Below are 17,539 nucleotides of genomic sequence, written 5' to 3' on the forward strand. Positions count from 1 at the left end.
TACCCTTGACTAAGAATTCCTATGTTGGGAACAGTCCCACTTCACCGTGTGTGTGTGTGCGTACTTTACCATATACTGTGTGACTCCGGCCTGCTTGTAAGGGTGGTCACTCTCTATTATAGCATAGTGACTGGAGGTGGTGCATGCCGATAGGCCATGCTCCAGCTGGTTGCCCGTGGTGCTGTCTGTTGATTGGTTGGGGTTGAAAGCCAGTGGGGCATACTTCTGGTTCAAAGCGGAGACAGCAGGAAGTAACTCCTGGACCAGACCAAAGACTTCCACTGCGGCCTGATTGGGAAAAAAAACATGACCAAATTAATCACACTGATTCAGTTTCCCTTAAAAGGTACACTTAGATGGTATTGTTATCTGTAAGCAGGAAGTGTATGGTCTTGAATCACGTTTACATCTAAACATATAGGGGTAATAGTAATGGGCACCTACATCTCTTGCTCTCCCCCTTTCAAGTTAACATGATAAGAGTTATCAATGGAAAACGGTATTAATGATAGCTAGGGATGTAGCGGAAATACCATTGGTGGGTAAGAGATGGAAAATGCAGGAGACAAGTAAACATTCATGAAAAATAGCTACTTTTGCATTATAAGTGTATAATCGCTATTCATAAAATAAAATGGTGAGTCAACAGCATCGATACAGGTTCAGCCTACACTACATCACCGGTGCTGGCTAACTGATACGTCACCTTTACTCATAAAGTTTTAGGAAGATTTGACTTTTATATCTTTGCATATTTTTGTTTGTTTATGGCTTTCTTATTCAGTGGCCTTTTAATGGTGGGCCACTTTCCAATTTAGTGAATATTATGATAATCTTATTGGCTTCGAGAGTTATCTGAAGCCATTGAGGAAGCATATGAATGAAGATGAACCTTTTCACGTCTGAGTTCCAATATCTCTGTCCCCCCAGTGTCAGTTCTTACGCGCAGTTCCACAATTGTATTGTTACGCAACAGGTCAGTAAACATGCCCTGCCGTCAAACCAAGGCGCGATGCCTGCTAAATTATCTATAGGCCGTTTCAACTTATCAATTGTACATGATTTTCTAACAGTTTGAAATGAGTTGTGTTAATTCACATAGAAGTAGTCCATTTCACAATGGCGGACAATTTATGTTTGAGGCATGCAATGCTATCGTAAGGTGAGGATGAGCTGGACAAACTTCTCTCTTCGTTGAGAGCCCAAGCACTCCCCCAGGGTTCCCTCAGGTCAAGATCTCCAGTCAGAACAGAACAGTTTTCCCCCTGTTGCATTTTCCAGCTGGCACCCGCATTGCCTCCATCGCTGTTCAAATGTTCTATTAGTTCTGTAAAACAATGCTCATGCTGCCAAATAAGTATTAACCTGTATTGTATCCTTTCAAGCTGCCCTGGCCTTATCATTGCATTTGGCTTGTTAAGCACAACTCTGACCCTTTGGGGAGCCTTTGAGCTCTTCAGTTATTATGTTACCTCATTGTAATATTGTATCATTGCTATATGCTAATATTTTATTATAATTACTAATAATTCCTCTATTGTGTACTTTCTGAAACCACACATTATGGAACATTACTTTTTTTGGTATGTTTTAATATTCAATAATCTACTTGCAATGAAGCTGCTCAACATTTACATTACATTCAGCAATCTAACAAACTCCTATGCAAAGCGACGCACAGAAGCAACCCAGGGTCAATGCCCTGCTCAAGGGCACGTCGACAGATCTCTCAAGGTCAAAAACAGGGACGTGAACCAGCAACCTATCAGCCAGCGGCCCAAGCTCCCAAACGCCAGGCTACCAGCCCTCCAAGATCATCTGCCCCTCAACCATCCGAGACCACCCCCCACCCCTAGAAAAAAATGGAATACAATATAATAATTCCATTCCCCCAAGCCCCCGTCCCCCAATGCACTGTGACGTTTAATATACCATTTGAATCTAATCGAATAGAAAAATACTTTTATTATGAATATTAGTATATAAGTAATTGACTGACCCGGTCTCTCCAGATCTCCCAACAATGCTATTTCTAGTGTCAATTTTAGAACAATGTTATGCTTTTTCAGCCATTCCTGAACCTGAGACCAGAAACAGGCTACCTGAGGGCAATACCAAAATAAATGGTCTATTCATTATGTATCCTCACAACAAAATCTGCAGAGCTGTGATGACTGTATGCCCCAAATATTCAACACTTTGTTGGTGGCAAGAATTCTGTACAATAATTTTAGCTGAAAAGAGCAAAGTCTTGAATAATTCAAGATAATAATTCTTTACCATGAAATCGGTACATCAAAAATCTCTTCCCGACTATTTTGCAATATGTAGGGCACAGCTGTCAACATCCTGGTCCTCAAATGAAACTGGTATACAGTTGAAGACAGATGTTTACATACACCTTAGCCAAATTAATTTAAACTAAGTTTATCACAATTCTTGACATTTAAATCCTAGTAAAAAAATCCCTGTCTTTTTTATTTCACCTTTATTTTACCAGGTGGCCAGTTGAGAACAAGTTCTCATTTACAACTGCGACCTGGCCAAGATAAAGCAAAGCAGTGCGACACAAACAACAGAGTTACACATGGAATAAACAAATGTACAGTCAATAACACAATAGAAAAAATAAAGTCTATATACAGTGTGTGCAAATGGTGTGAGGTGGTAAGGGAATAAATAGGCCATAGTAGCAAAGTAATTACAATTTCACAAATTAACACTGGAGTGATAGACGTGCAGATGATGTGCAAGTAGAAATACTGGTGTGCAAAAGAGCAAAAAAGTAAGTAAAACAATATGGGGATGAGGTCGGTAGATTGGATGGGCTATTTACAGATGGGCAGCTGCAGCGATCGGTTTAGCTGCTCAGATAGCTGATGCTTCAAGTTAGTGAGGGAGATATGTCTCCAACTTCAGCAATTTTTGCAGTTCGTTTCAGTCATTGCCAGCAGAGAACTGTATGGAAAGGTGGCCAAAGAGGTGTTTTGAGGTCAGGGTTTTGTGATGGCCACTCCAATACCTTGACTTTGTTGTCCTTAAGCCATTTTGCCACAACTTTGGAAGTATGCTTGGTGTCATTGCCCATTTGGAAGTCCCATTTGTGACCAAGCTTCAACTTCCTAAAATTTGTGCGGCCTTTTAAGAATTCTAGAACCTTTAAATAGTTAAATAAAATAGTTACCACTGGGAATGTGATGAAAGAAATAAAAGCTGAAATAAATCATTCTCTATTATTCTGACATTTCACATTCTTAAAATAAAGCGGTGATCCTAACTTACCTAAGACAGGGAATTTTTATTAGGATTAAATGTCAGGAATAGTGAAAAACTTCCGACTTCAACTGTACTTATTTCACGGTACAGCCTTACCTATGGATTGTGGATCAAATACATGGGGTATCAGTCTACTCAGTGAGACCCAGAGAACATTAGCGTCGTAGCTCTTATTGTGGGACTCAAAGAACTGTGAATTGAGACATTTACTGTCAACCTATGTGTATTGAATAGGGTTGTACATTTTTGGGAATATTCAGAGGTGGAAACTTTCCGTGGGAATTAACAGGAATATATGGGAATTGACAGAAATATATGCAAATTAATATTAATAACATTTAAAATGCAGATTTACCATATCTGGAGACAGAAACATAAAACTTTTACCTTCTCATAAGTAGACATACAGTGGGGCAAAAAAGTATTTAATCAGCCACCAATTGTGCAAGTTCTCCCACTTAAAAAGATGAGAGATGCCTGTAATTTTCATCATAGGTACACTTCAACTATGACAGACAAAATGAGAAAAATCTAGAAAATCACATTGTAGGATTTTTTATGAATTTGCAAATTATGGTGGAAAATAAGTATTTGGTCAATAACAAAAGTTTCTCAATACTTTGTTATATACCCTTTCTTGGCAATGACAGAAGTCAAACGTTTTCTGTAAGTCTTCACAAGCTTTTCACACACTGTTGCTGGTATTTTGGCCCATTCCTCCATGCAGATCTCCTCCAGAGCAGTGATGTTTTGGGGGGGGGCAGTTGCTGGGCAAAACGGATTTCAACTCCATCCTATGGGGTTGAGATCTGGAGACTGGCTAGGCCACTCCAGGAACTTGAAATGCTTCTTACAAAGCCACTCCTCCGTTGCCCGGGCGGTGTGTTTGGGATCATTGTCATGCTGAAAGACCCAGGCACGTTTTATCTTCAATGCCCTTGCTGATGGAAGGAGGTTTTCACTCAAATCTCATGATACATGTCCCCATTCATTCTTTCCTTTACACGGATCAGTCGTCCTGGTCCCTTTGCAAAAAAACAGTCCCAAAGCATGATGTTTCCACCCCCATGCTTCACAGTAGGTATAGTGTTCTTTGGATGCAACTCAGCATTCTTTGTCCTCCAAACACAACAAGTTGAGTTTTTACCATAAAGTTCTATTTTGGTTTCATGTGACCATATGACATTCTCCCAATCTTCTTCTGGATCATCCAAATGCTCTCTAGCAAACTTCAGACGGGCCTGGACATGTACTGGCTTAAGCAGGGGGACACGTCTGGCACTGCAGGATTTGAGTCCCTGGCGGCGTTACTGATGGTAGGCTTTGTTACTTTGGTCGCAGCTCTCTGCAGGTCATTCACTAGGTCCCCCCGTGTGGTACTGTGATTTTTGCTCACTGTTCTTGTGATCATTTTGACCCCACGGGGTGAGATCTTGCATGGAGCCCCAGATCGAGGGAGATTATCAGTGGTCTTGTATGTCTTCCATTTCCTAATAATTGCTCCCACAGTTGATTTCCTCAAACCAAGCTGCTTACCTATTGCAGATTCAGTCTTCCCAGCCTGGTACAGGTCTACAATTTTGTTTCTGGTGTCCTTTGACAGCTCTTTGGTCTTGGCCATAGTGGAATTTGGAGTGTGACTATTTGAGGTTGTGGACAGGTGTCTTTTATACTGATAACAAGTTCAAACAGGTGCCATTAATACAGGTAACGAGTGGAGGACAGAGGAGCCTCTTAAAGAAGAAGTTACAGGTCTGTGAGAGCCAGAAATCTTGCTTGTTTGTAGGTGACCAAATACTTATTTTCCACCATAATTTGCAAATAAAGAAAAAAAATCCTACAAAGTGATTTTCTGGATTGTTTTCCCTCATTTTGCCTGTCATAGTTGAAGTGTATCTATGATGAAAATTACAGGCCTCATCTTTTTAAGTGGGAGAATTTGCACAATTGGTGGCTGACTAAAATGTTTGTTTGTTTGTTTGTTTGTATGTTTGTTTGTATGTATGTATATGCTAGGCTGGATCAATGTGCTTCATCTAGAAATAAAAAAAAAACACCTTGCTCTCACCTTGGGGACCTTTGACGAGATACAGCAGTAAGAAAGAATGTAAAGCCCATTTCACATATATTTTTACCACATCTCACCTTGGGTACTGAGGCAGCCACAGGACCGATGTAGGCCAGGATGAGGGGGAGCAGCATGGAGAACAGGCTGGAAGAGCTCAGCAGCTCAGGGATGTCCTCTGGTTCAGACAGGAGCACAGGTTTTAATAACAAAGACATATAGGAATGGTTTTCTTTTTGTTTTAAACATTATTTATACAGGGAATCCCAGTTGAGAGCAGTCTCTTTTTCAATGGTGCCCTGTTACAAAAATCAACAGTTGAAACAAATCAAATCAAATCAAATTTTATTTGTCACATACACATGGTTAGCAGATGTTAAATGCGAGTGTAGCGAAATGCTTGTGCTTCTAGTTCCGACAATGCAGTGATAACCAACAAGTAATCTAACTAACAATTCCAAAACTACTATCTTATACACAGTGTAAGGGGATAAGGAACATGTACATAAGGATATATGAATGAGTGATGGTACAGAGCAGCATACAGTAGATGGTATCGAGTACAGTATATACATATGAGATGAGTGTGTAGACAAAGTAAACAAAGTGGCATAGTTAAAGTGGCTAGTGATACATGTGTTACATAAGGATGCAGTCGATGATGTAGAGTACAGTATATACATATGCATATGAGATGAATAATGTAGGGTAAGTAACATTATATAAGGTAGCATTGTTTAAAGTGGCTAGTGATATATTTACATAATTCCCATCAATTCCCATTATTAAAATGGCTGGAGTTGGGTCAGTGTCAATGACAGTGTGTTGGCTGCAGCCACTCACTGTTAGTGGTGGCTGTTTAACAGTCTGATGGCCTTGAGATAGAAGCTGTTTTTCAGTCTCTCGGTCCCAGCTTTGATGCACCTGTACTGACCTCGCCTTCTGGATGATAGCGGGGTGAACAGGCAGTGGTTCGGGTGGTTGATGTCCTTGATGATCTTTATGGCCTTCCTGTAACAACGGGTGGTGTAGGTGTCCTGGAGGGCAGGTAGTTTGCCCCGGTGATGCGTTGTGCAGTCCTCACTACCTCTGGAGAGCCTTACGGTTGAGGGCGGAGCAGTTGCCGTACCAGGCGGTGATACAGCCCGCCAGGATGCTCTCGATTGTGCATCTGTAGAAGTTTGTGAGTGCTTTTGGTGACAAGCCGAATTTCTTCAGCCTCCTGAGGTTGAATAGGCGCTGCTGCGCCTTCTTCACGACGCTGTCAGTGCGAGTGGACCAATTCAGTTTGTCTGTGATGTGTATGCCGAGGAACTTAAAACTAGCTACCCTCTCCACTACTGTTCCATCGATGTGGATAGGGGGTGTTCCCTCTGCTGTTTCCTGAAGTCCACAATCATCTCCTTAGTTTTGTTGACGTTGAGTGTGAGGTTATTTTCCTGACACCACACTCCGAGGGCCCTCACCTCCTCCCTGTAGGCCGTCTCGTCGTTGTTGGTAATCAAGCCTACCACTGTTGTGTCGTCCGCAAACTTGATGATTGAGTTGGAGGCGTGCGTGGCCACGCAGTCGTGGGTGAACAGGGAGTACAGGAGAGGGCTCAGAACGCACCCTTGTGGGGCCCCCGTGTTGAGGATCAGCGGGGAGGAGATGTTGTTGCCTACCCTCACCACCTGGGGCGGCCCGTCAGGAAGTCCAGTACCCAGTTGCACAGGGCGGGCCGAGACCCAGGGTCTCGAGCTTGATGACGAGCTTGGAGGGTACTATGGTGTTGAATGCCGAGCTGTAGTCGATGAACAGCATTCTCACATAGGTATTCCTCTTGTCCAGGTGGGTTAGGGCAGTGTGCAGTGTGGTTGAGATTGCATCGTCTGTGGACCTATTTGGGCGGTAAGCAAATTGGAGTGGGTCTAGGGTGTCAGGTAGGGTGGAGGTGATATGGTCCTTGACTAGTCTCTCAAAGCACTTCATGATGACGGAAGTGAGTGCTACGGGCGGTAGTCGTTTAGCTCAGTTACCTTAGCTTTCTTGGGAACAGGAACAATGGTGGCCCTCTTGAAGCATGTGGGAACAGCAGACTGGTATAGGGATTGATTGAATATGTCCGTAAACACACCGGCCAGCTGGTCTGCGCATGCTCTGAGGGCGCGGCTTGGGATGCCGTCTGGGCCTGCAGCCTTGCGAGGGTTAACACGTTTAAATGTCTTACTCACCTCGGCTGCAGTGAAGGAGAGACCGCATGTTTCCGTTGCAGGCCGTGTCAGTGGCACTGTATTGTCCTCAAAGCGGGCAAAAAGTTATTTAGTCTGCCTGGGAGCAAGACATCCTGGTCCGTGACTGGGCTGGATTTCATCTTGTAGTCCGTGATTGACTGTAGACCCTGCCACATGCCTCTTGTGTCTGAGCCGTTGAATTGAGATTCCACTTTGTCTCTGTATTGACGCTTAGCTTGTTTAATAGCCTTGCGGAGGGAATAGCTGCACTGTTTGTATTCAGTCATGTTGCCAGACACCTTGCCCTGATTAAAAGCAGTGGTTCGCGCGGTTTCTGGTTAGGGAATGTTTTTATCGTTGCTATGGGAACGACATCTTCGACGCACGTTCTAATGAACTCGCACACCGAATCAGCGTATTCGTCAATATTCCCATCTGACGCAATACGAAACATGTCCCAGTCCACGTGATGGAAGCAGTCTTGGAGTGTAGAGTCAGCTTGGTCTGACCAGCGTTGGACAGACCTCAGCATGGGAGCCTCTTGTTTTAATTTCTGCCTGTAGGCAGGGATCAGCAAAATGGAGTCGTGGTCAGCTTTTCCGAAAGGGGGCGGGGCAGGGCCTTATATGCGTCGCGGAAGTTAGAGTAACAATGATCCAAGGTTTTACCACCCCTGGTTGCGCACCGATATGCTGATAAAATTTAGGGAGTCTTGTTTTCAGATTGGCTTTGTTAAAATCCCCAGCTACAATGAATGCAGCCTCCGGATAAATGTTTTCCAGTTTGCAAAGAGTTAAATAAAGTTCGTTCAGAGCCATCGATGTGTCTGCTTGGGGGATATATACGGCTGTGATTATAATCGAAGAGAATTCTCTTGGAAGATAATGCGGTCTACATTTGATTGTGAGGAATTCTAAATCAGGTGAACAGAAGGATTTGAGTTCCTGTATGTTTCCTTCATCACACCATGTCCCGTTAGTCATGAGGCATACGCCCCCGCCACTCTTCTTACCAGAGAGATGTTTGTTTCTGTCCGCGCGATGCGTGGAGAAACCCGTTGGCTGCACCGCCCTGGATAACATCTTCCCAGTAAGCCATGTTTCCGTAAAGCAAAGAACGTTACAGTCTCTGATGTCCCTCTGGAATGCCACCCTTGCTCGGATTTCATCAACCTTGTTGTCGAGAGACTGGACATTGGCAAGAAGAATACTGGGAAGTGGTGCGCGATGTGCCCTTTTTCGGAGTCTGACCAGAACACCGCCGCGTTTCCCTCTTTTTCGTAGTCGTTTCCTTGGGTCGCTGCAAGCGATCCATTCCGTTGTCCTGTTTGTAAGGCAGAACACAGGATAAGAAAACATATTCTTGGTCGTACTGATGGTGAGTTGACGCTGATCTTATATTCAGTAGTTCTTCTCGACTGTATGTAATGAAACCTAAGATGACCTGTGGTACTAATGTAAGAAATAACACGTAAAAAAACAAAAAACTGCATAGTTTCCTAGAACGCGGAGGCGGCCATCTCAGTCGGCGCCGGAAGTAACAGATACAATGACATATGACAGATCAGAATTATTATACTTTACAAGTGCAGTCCACAATGAATATGTCCTGTATTAAAGTCTTAAAGTGACCTAATGAAACCAGGTCTAATATATCCAGCTGTTATATATCCTGGAGGTCATTTCAGGAATGAGGAGCACAAAAACTAGTCGGTTTTCAGCTGAAACAAATGCAACGGACATGATTAACCAATTCTAGGTTAATTTGAATAATGTAGTGGAATTAAATTGGCACATGTGATAAATGTACAAAAATACATGTGCACCGCACAAAGAGCCTATAGTTTGACTGGAATATCACCTGTCGGGCAGCGAGAGCGTGCAGCTCAAACAGCTGGTTGCTGAGTGGAGTGAAACTTCTGTAACCCGGTTCTCTGATATTAAGAGAGAGACATCTCACTAGTGGAATTCACCAGAATCTCCTTAGTAGCTCAAACAGCTGAGTGGAGTGAAACTTCTGTAACCCCGGTTCTCTGATATTTAAGAGAGAGACATCTCACTCGTGGAATTCACCAGAATCTCCTTAGTAGCTCAAACAGCTGAGTGGAGCGTTCTCTGATATTAAGAGAGAGACATCTCACTAGTGGAAGTCACCAGAATCTCCTTAGTAGCTCAAACAGCTGAGTGGAGCGTTCTCTGATATTAAGAGAGAGACATCTCACTAGTGGAATTCACCAGAATCTCCTTAGTAGCTCAAACAGCTGAGTGGAGTGAAACTTCTGTAACCCCGGTTCTCTGATATTAAGAGAGAGACATCTCACTAGTGGAATTCACCAGAATCTCCTTAGTAGCTCAAACAACTGAGTGGAGTGAAACTTCTGTAACCCCGGTTCTCTGATATTAAGAGAGAGACATCTCACTAGTGGAATTCACCAGAATCTCCTTAGTAGCTCAAACAAATCATACAATGGGGCAAAAAACGTATTTAGTCAGCCACCAATTGTGCAAGTTCTCCCACTTAAAAAGATGAGGCCTGTAATTTTCATCATAGGTACACCAACTATGACAGACAAAACGAGAAAAAAAAACAGAAAATCACATTGTAGGATTTGTGATGAATTTATTTGCAAATTATGGTGGAAAATAAGTATTTGGTCAATAACAAAAGTTTCTCTGTTATATATACACTTTGTTATATACCCCTTGTTGGCAATGACAGAGGTCAAACGTTTTCTGTAAGTCTTCACAAGCTTTTCACACACTGTTGCTGGTATTTTGGCCCATTCCTCCATGCAGATCTCGTCTAGAGCAGTGATGTTTTGGGGCTGTTGCTGGGCAACACAGACTTTCAACTCCCTCCAAAGAATTTCTATGGGGTTGAGATCTGGAGACTGGCTAGGCCACTCCAGGACCTTGAAATGCTTCTTACGAAGCCACTCCTTCGTTGCCCGGGCGGTGTGTTTGGGATCATTGTCATGCTGAAAGACCCAGCCACGTTTTCACTCAAAATCTCACAATACGTGGCCCCATTCATTCTTTCCTTTACCCGGATCAGTCGTCCTGGTCCCTTTGCAGAAAAACAGCCCCAAAGCATGATGTTTCCACCCCCATGCTTCATAGTAGGTATGGTGTTCTTTGGATATAACTCAGCATTCTTTGTCCTCCAAACACGACGAGTTGAGTTTTTACTAAAAGGTTCTATGTTGGTTTCATCTGACCATATGCCATTCTCCCAATCTTCTTCTGGATCATCCAAATGCTCTCTAGCAAACTTCCAAACGGGTCTATGACTCGGGTGGCTGGAGTCTTTGACAGTCACCCTTACAACTAAGTTAGCCAAGTCTCTGCAGCTAGCCGTGTGACGTTCGTGGTGAAGCAAATTCCTACCCCAATAGAAAACATTTCATTTTGATAAAATCACCCAACACAAAATAGAAGTGCTGATAAACACTGCGCTATGCGGTGAACAGTTAAACAGGAAAACAGATCAAGTCGTGCAGACGATCAGAAGGCAGACGGGAAGCTCTTTACTGTGAGGGGAGGGGCTCCCTCATTTGCCACTCGACCAGTCTGTCTCTGACAGATAGCATGAAGAACTAATCATACCTACTTAGGAGATTATGGTGAATTTCACTATTGAGATGTCAAACAAATAATTGAAAGAGGACATAATATGTTCTTATAAGCCCTTATACAATCGAATGTGAAAACACAGTTTTGATAGTTACTATTGAAAAGGAATCCCAGCTTTCCATTGCTACTATATTTATTTCTTAACTCCTAATATTAAGCTAATTGTAAAAGACATTAGTTTCAAGCACAAGAAAGTAAATGTGACATTAAAAGTTGAAACTAATTGTATGGCTTTACAACTGGAATCCCTCTGGAAAGTAGGGATGAAAAAGGAACCGCATGCATTGGCTATAAGGTAGGGTATCAGACAGAAGGCGGCATGTGTAACGTTATCGCTCTGAAAATAGACAGTTTTTTTTTTGTTGCTACAATTATTGGTTTTATGCTACAATATGTGTGTACAATGTGTTGGAATGCTCGCCAGGCCAGGTGGGCATTTTCGTAGAGAGGCCCATATGCTACAATAGGCTATAGTTCGATATCCCTCCTGTCATACGTCACTTATTATGAAAATAACATTGACAGATTTTGCCTTATTCACAGAGAGCTCTGTTTTTACTTTATTTGAATTTTTACCCTTTTGTCTCCCCAATTTCGTGGTATCCAATTGTTTTTAGTAGCTACTATCTTGTCTCATCGCTACAACTCCTGTACGGGCTCAGGAGAGACGAAGGTTGAAAGTCATGCGTCCTCCGATACACAAACCAACCAAGCCGCACTGCTTCTTAACACAGCGCGCATCCAACCCGGAAGCCAGCCGCACCAATGTGTCGGAGGAAACACTGTGCAACCTTGGTTAGCATGCACTGCGCCTGGCCCGCCACAGGAGTCGCTGGTGCGCGATGAGACAAAGATATCCCTACCGGCCAAGCCCTACCTAACCCAGACGATGCTAGGCCAATTGTGCTTCGTCCCACGGACCTCCCGGTCACGGCCGGTTGCGACAGAGCCTGGGCACGAACCCAGGGTCTCTGGTGACACATCTGGCGCTGCAGTACAGCGCCCATAGCCACTGCGCAACCCGAGAGGCCCCAGCTCTCAGTTCTTACCATCGACAGTGAACGCCCTGTGAAGGAGATCCTTGGCAGCTCTGACCACTGCACTGACCACTGCGAGAGCCCTGCTGCAGTTCTTGTCCTCCTCATTGGCTTTGTTCAGCAGCTGGGACTGCAGATCTCCGTCATACTCACTCCTACGGGAAAAGACACATGTGACACCCGCACGTGTTAGCACTACCAATGGTTGTTAGCATTGGGAATGGCATTTGTATTTTTACTAGGGATCCCCATTAGCCAAGGAAGCAGCTACTCTTCCAGGGGTACAAACACATTAAGACACGTATATTACACATACATCAAAAGATAAAAACGTACATATAACACTGTTACACCAAAAATGTATGATACCACTATATAACAATATTACAATGCACATTTGTGTAGTGTCCTGTGTGGCTTAGTTGGCTGAGCATGGCACTTGCAACGCCAGGGTGGTGGGTTTGATTCCCACAGGGAACCAGTACAAGTGAAAATGTAACCACCCACTACTGTAAGTCGCTCTTAGTGGATAAGTGTGTCTGCTAAATGACGTACACAGAGTGCATGTGAGTTTGCGTGTCTGTACCTGTGTGTGTGTGCCTCTTCACCAGTGCCCGTGGTTCCATAAGGTGCATTTTACCTGTTTTTCAATCTGATTCTACTTCTTGTATAAGTTAGTTGTTGTGGAACAGAGTACCATGTAGTCATGGCTCTATGTAGTACTGTGTGCCTCCCATAATCTGTTCTGGACTTGGGGGTTGTGGAGAGGCCTCATGGCATGTTTTATAGGGTATGCATGGGTGACAGCTCGATACATTCAGCTTGTTAATACCTCTTACAAAAACAAGTATTGATGAAGTCAATCTCTCCATTTTGAGCCATGAGAGATTGACATGCATATTATTATGTATTTTATTTAACCTAGGCAAGTCAGTTAAGAACAAATTCTTATTTACAATGACGGCCTAGAAACAGTGGGTTAAATGCCTTGTTCAGGGGCAGAACAACATATTTTTACCTTGTAAGCTCGGGGTTTCGATCTAGCAACCTTTCGGTTACTGGCCCAACACTAACCACTAGGCTACCTGGCAGAATTAATTTTAGCTCTCATGTACATTTAAGGGCCAGCCAAGCTTAAGTCCCTCTTTGTGGCACCTGACCACACGACTGAACAGTAGTCCAGGTGCGAAAAAACTAGGGCCTTTAGGACATGCCTTTTTGATAGTGTTGTCAAGACGGCAGAGCAGCACTTTATTATGGACAGATATCCCCATCTTAGCTACGGTTGTATCAACATGTTTTGACCATGACCTCAACTTAGTCCATTTCCACAATATTTATTACAAGACTTAGTTGAAGTTTAGTGAATGATTTGTCCCAAATACAATGCTTCTAGTTATATAATTATTTAGGACTAACTTATTCCTTGCTACACTTTCCGAAACTAACTGCAGCTCTTTGTTAAGTGTTGCAGTCATTTCAGTTGCTGTAGTAGCTGATGTGTAGTGTTGAGTCATCAGCATACATAGACACACTGGCTTTACTCTAAGCCATAACGGAAGGAAAGGCGGTCAAAGTAAGTGATTGCTTTGAGGATGACCAGTGGAATATACCTGCTGGAGCATGTGCTACGGGTGGGTGTAGCTATGGTGAGCTGAGCTAAGGTAGGGCTTTACCTAGCAAAGACTTATAGCTGACTTGGAGCCAGTGGGTTTGGCGACGAATACGTAGTGACGAGAGCATACAGGTCGCAGTGGTAGGTAGTATATGTGGCTTTCGTGATAAAACGGATGGAACCGTGATAGACTACATCTAGTTTGCTGAGTAGAGTGTTGGAGGCTATTCTGTAAATGACATTGCCGAAGTCAAGGACCGGTAGGATCATCAGTTTTACGAGGGTATGTTTGGCAACATGAGTGAAGGAGGCTTTGTTGCGAAAAAGGAATGCCAAATCTAGATTTAATTTTGGATTGGAGATGCTTAATGTGAGTCTGGAAGGAGAATTTACAGTCTAACCAGACACCTAGGTATTTGTAGTTGTCCACATATTCTAAGTCAGAACCGTCCAGAGTAGTGATGCTAGTCGGGCGGGAGGATGCGGGCAGCGATCGGTTGAAGAGGTTGCACTTAGTTTTACTAGCATTTAAAAGCAGTTGGAGGCCATGGAAGGAATGTTGTATGGCATTGAAGCTCGTTTGGAGGTTTGTTAACAGTGTCCAAAGAAGGGCCAGATGTATATAGAATGGTGTTGTCTGCGTAGAGGTGGATCAGAGAATCACCAGCAGCAAGAGCGACGACGTTGATATATACAGATTAAAGAGTCGGCCCAAGAATTGAGCCCTGTGGCACCCCCATAACGACTGCCAGAGGTCTGGACAACAGGCCCTCCAATTTGACACAGTGAACTCTGAGAAGTAGTTGGTGAACCAGACGAGGCAGTCATTTGAGAAGCCAAGGCTATCGAGTCTGCCGATAAGAATGTGATGTTTGAAAGAGTCGAAGGCCTTGGCCAGGTCGATGAAGACAGCTGCACAGTGCTATCTTTTATTGATGGCGGTTGTGATATCATTTAGGACCTCTTGGGGATCTCAGACAATACGAAATAGAGGTTGAATAGGCTAGCAATAGAGGTTGCAACAATTTTGGGGGATAATTTAAGAAGGGGGTCCAGATTGTCTAGCCCAGCTGATTTGTAGGGATCCAGATTTTGCAGTTCTTTCAGACATCAGCTGTCTGGATTTGGGTGAAGGAGAAGTAAGTTGCTGCAGAGGGTGCTGAGATGTTGGCCGGGTTAGGGTTAGCCAGGTGGAAAACATGGCCAGCCGTGGAAAAATGCTTATTGAAATTATCGATCATAGATTTATCGGTGGTGACAGTGTTTCCTAGCCTCAGTGCAGTGGGCAGCTGGGAGGAGATGCTCTTATTCTCCATGGACTTTAATTCAAAAAAGTTTTGGGACACTGTAGTGCTACAGGATGCAAATTTCTGTTTGAAAAAGCTAGCCTTAGCTTTCCTAACTGACAGAGTATATTGGTTCCTGACATCCCTGAAAAGATGCATATCGCGAAGTCTATTCGATGCTTATGCAGAACGCCACAGGGTATTTTTGTGCTGGTCAAGGGCAGTCAAGTCTGGGGTGAACCAAGGGCATTATCTGTTCTTCGTTCTATATTTTTTTAATGGGGCATGCTTATTTAAGATGGCGAGGAAAGCACTTTTAAAAGAGCAACCAGGCATCCTCTGCTGAAGGGATGATGTCAATATCCTTCCAGGATACCCGCACCAGGTCGATTAGAAAGGCCTGCTCGTTGAAGTGTTTTCGTGAGCGTTTGACAGTGATGAGGGGTGGTCGTTTGACCGCAGACCGATTACGCACGCAGGCAATGAGGTAGTGATCCTTGAGATCCTGGTTGAAGACAGCAGAAGGTTATTTAGAGGGCAAGTTGGTCAGGATGATATCTAAGAGGGTGCCCATGGTTACAGATTTAGGGTTGTACCTGGTAGGTTCCTTGATCATTTGTGTGAGATTGAGGGCATCTAGTTTAGATTGTAGGGCGGCCGGGGTGTTAAGCATGTCCCAGTTTAGGTCACCTAACAGTACAAACTATGAAGATAGATCGGGGGCAAAAAAATTCACATAGTGTCCAGGACACAGCTGGGGGCTGAAGGGGGTCTATAACAAGCAGCACTTGTGAGAGACTTATTTCTGGAAAGGTGGGTTTTTAAAAGTAGAAGCTCGAATTGTTTGGGCACAAACTTGGATAGTATGACAGAACTCTGCAGGCTAACTCCACCCCCGTTGGCAGTTGTTATAGTTAGAGATGGAAATTTCAGGATTTTTAATGGCCTTCCTAAGCCAGGTGGGCAGAGTGTGCTAAAGAAGTGAATAAAACAAACTTAGGGAGGAAGCTTCTAATGTTAATATGCATGAAACCAGGGCTTTAACAGTCACAGAAGTCAACAAATGAGAGCGCCTGGGGAATGGGAGTGGTTCTGGGGGCTGCAGGGGTTAACTTCTACATCCCCAGACGAACAGAGGAGAAGTAGGATAAGGATGCGGCTAAAGGCTATAAGAACTGGTCATCTTGTGCGTTCGGAACAGAGTAAAAGGAGCAGATTTCTGGGCGCGGCAGAATAGATTCAAGGCATAATGTACAGACAAGGGTATGGTAGGATGTGAGTACAGTGGAAGTAAACCTAGGCATTGAGTGAGGAGAGGTTTTGTCTCTTGCGGCAACATTTAAGCCAGGTGAGGCTACCGCATGTGTGTGGGGGGGTGGAACAAAAGGGCTAGCTAAGGCATTTTGAGCAGGGCTGGAGGCTCTACAGTGAAGTAAGACAATAATCACTAACCAAAACAGCAATAGACAAGGCATATTGACATTATGGAGAGGCATGTATAGCCGAGTGATCATAGTGTCCAGTGAGTAGCTACGAGCTGGAGACACGGCGAATCAGACAGCTTGCGGGCTGGGGCTAGCAGATGGGCATCCGGGGGACGTTGGGCATGGAAGAGCCCGTTGAAACCAATTTTGGGACGGTTACGTCGGCAGACCAGTCGTTTTGGATCGGCCAAATGGCAAAAGAGGTATTGTAGCCCAAGAAATGGCTGATTGACTTCTTCAGCTGCCCGGGAGATGGGTCAAGCTCGAGGCTAACTGGTGCTTGCTTCGGGACAGAGATGTTAGGCAGGAGCAGTCACTCGGACAGCAGCTAGATAGCTGCGATGAGCTGGTGTAGAGGTTCAGAGCTTGCGGTTGGAATCCAAAGATGTGGCAGAGAAAGATGGGTTGATATCGCACTGTATTGATGTCCAAGTTAACGGTGATGACTGCAAGCAGTGGCTGCCTGACTACTAGCTAGTTAGCTACTGATGGGGGTTCTGGTTCTAAAGTATAAAAAAATTGCAGATTTGTACCACATTGAGTGGGACGGGTTGCAGGAGAGTATGTTCAGTCCATAGATGGAAATTGAGATTAAACATATATACAAAGAAAAATATGTATACATTGACAAAACAGACGTCTGACTGCTACGCCATCTTGGAAAAAGAAGTCAGACTATGATCGATAATGTCAAATGCCACACTGAAGTCCAGCAAAACAGCCCCCCCAATCTTTTTATCATCAATTTCTCATTTGTCATTTGTGTAAGTGCTGTGTTTGTTGAATGTCCTTCCCTATAAGCATGCTGAAATTCTGTTGTCAATTTGTTTACTGTGAAATAGTATTGTATCTGGTCAAACACAAAGTTTACTAAGGGTTGGTAACAAGCTGATTGGTCGGATATTTGAGCCAGTAAAGGGGGCTTTACTAT

General features: G+C 43.8%; 1 protein-coding gene across 6 annotated transcripts in view; it reads right to left on the reverse strand.

The window, feature by feature from the left end:
* Positions 1–17,539, reverse strand: part of mycbp2 (MYC binding protein 2) — a 239,038-nt gene that overhangs the window by 90,485 nt on the left and 131,014 nt on the right. For all 6 annotated transcript variants that reach the window (XM_035773118.2, XM_035773117.2, XM_035773116.2 and 3 more), the window contains 3 exons: positions 12,236–12,378; positions 5,422–5,519; positions 70–288 (listed from right to left, as the gene is read on the reverse strand). In XM_035773118.2, the coding sequence (XP_035629011.1) occupies positions 70–288; positions 5,422–5,519; positions 12,236–12,378 (460 nt within the window). The remainder of the gene's footprint in view (positions 1–69; positions 289–5,421; positions 5,520–12,235; positions 12,379–17,539) is intronic.

The sequence above is a fragment of the Oncorhynchus keta genome, chromosome 7 (genome assembly GCF_023373465.1).
Source record: "Oncorhynchus keta strain PuntledgeMale-10-30-2019 chromosome 7, Oket_V2, whole genome shotgun sequence".
Taxonomy (NCBI): Eukaryota; Metazoa; Chordata; class Actinopteri; order Salmoniformes; family Salmonidae; genus Oncorhynchus; species Oncorhynchus keta.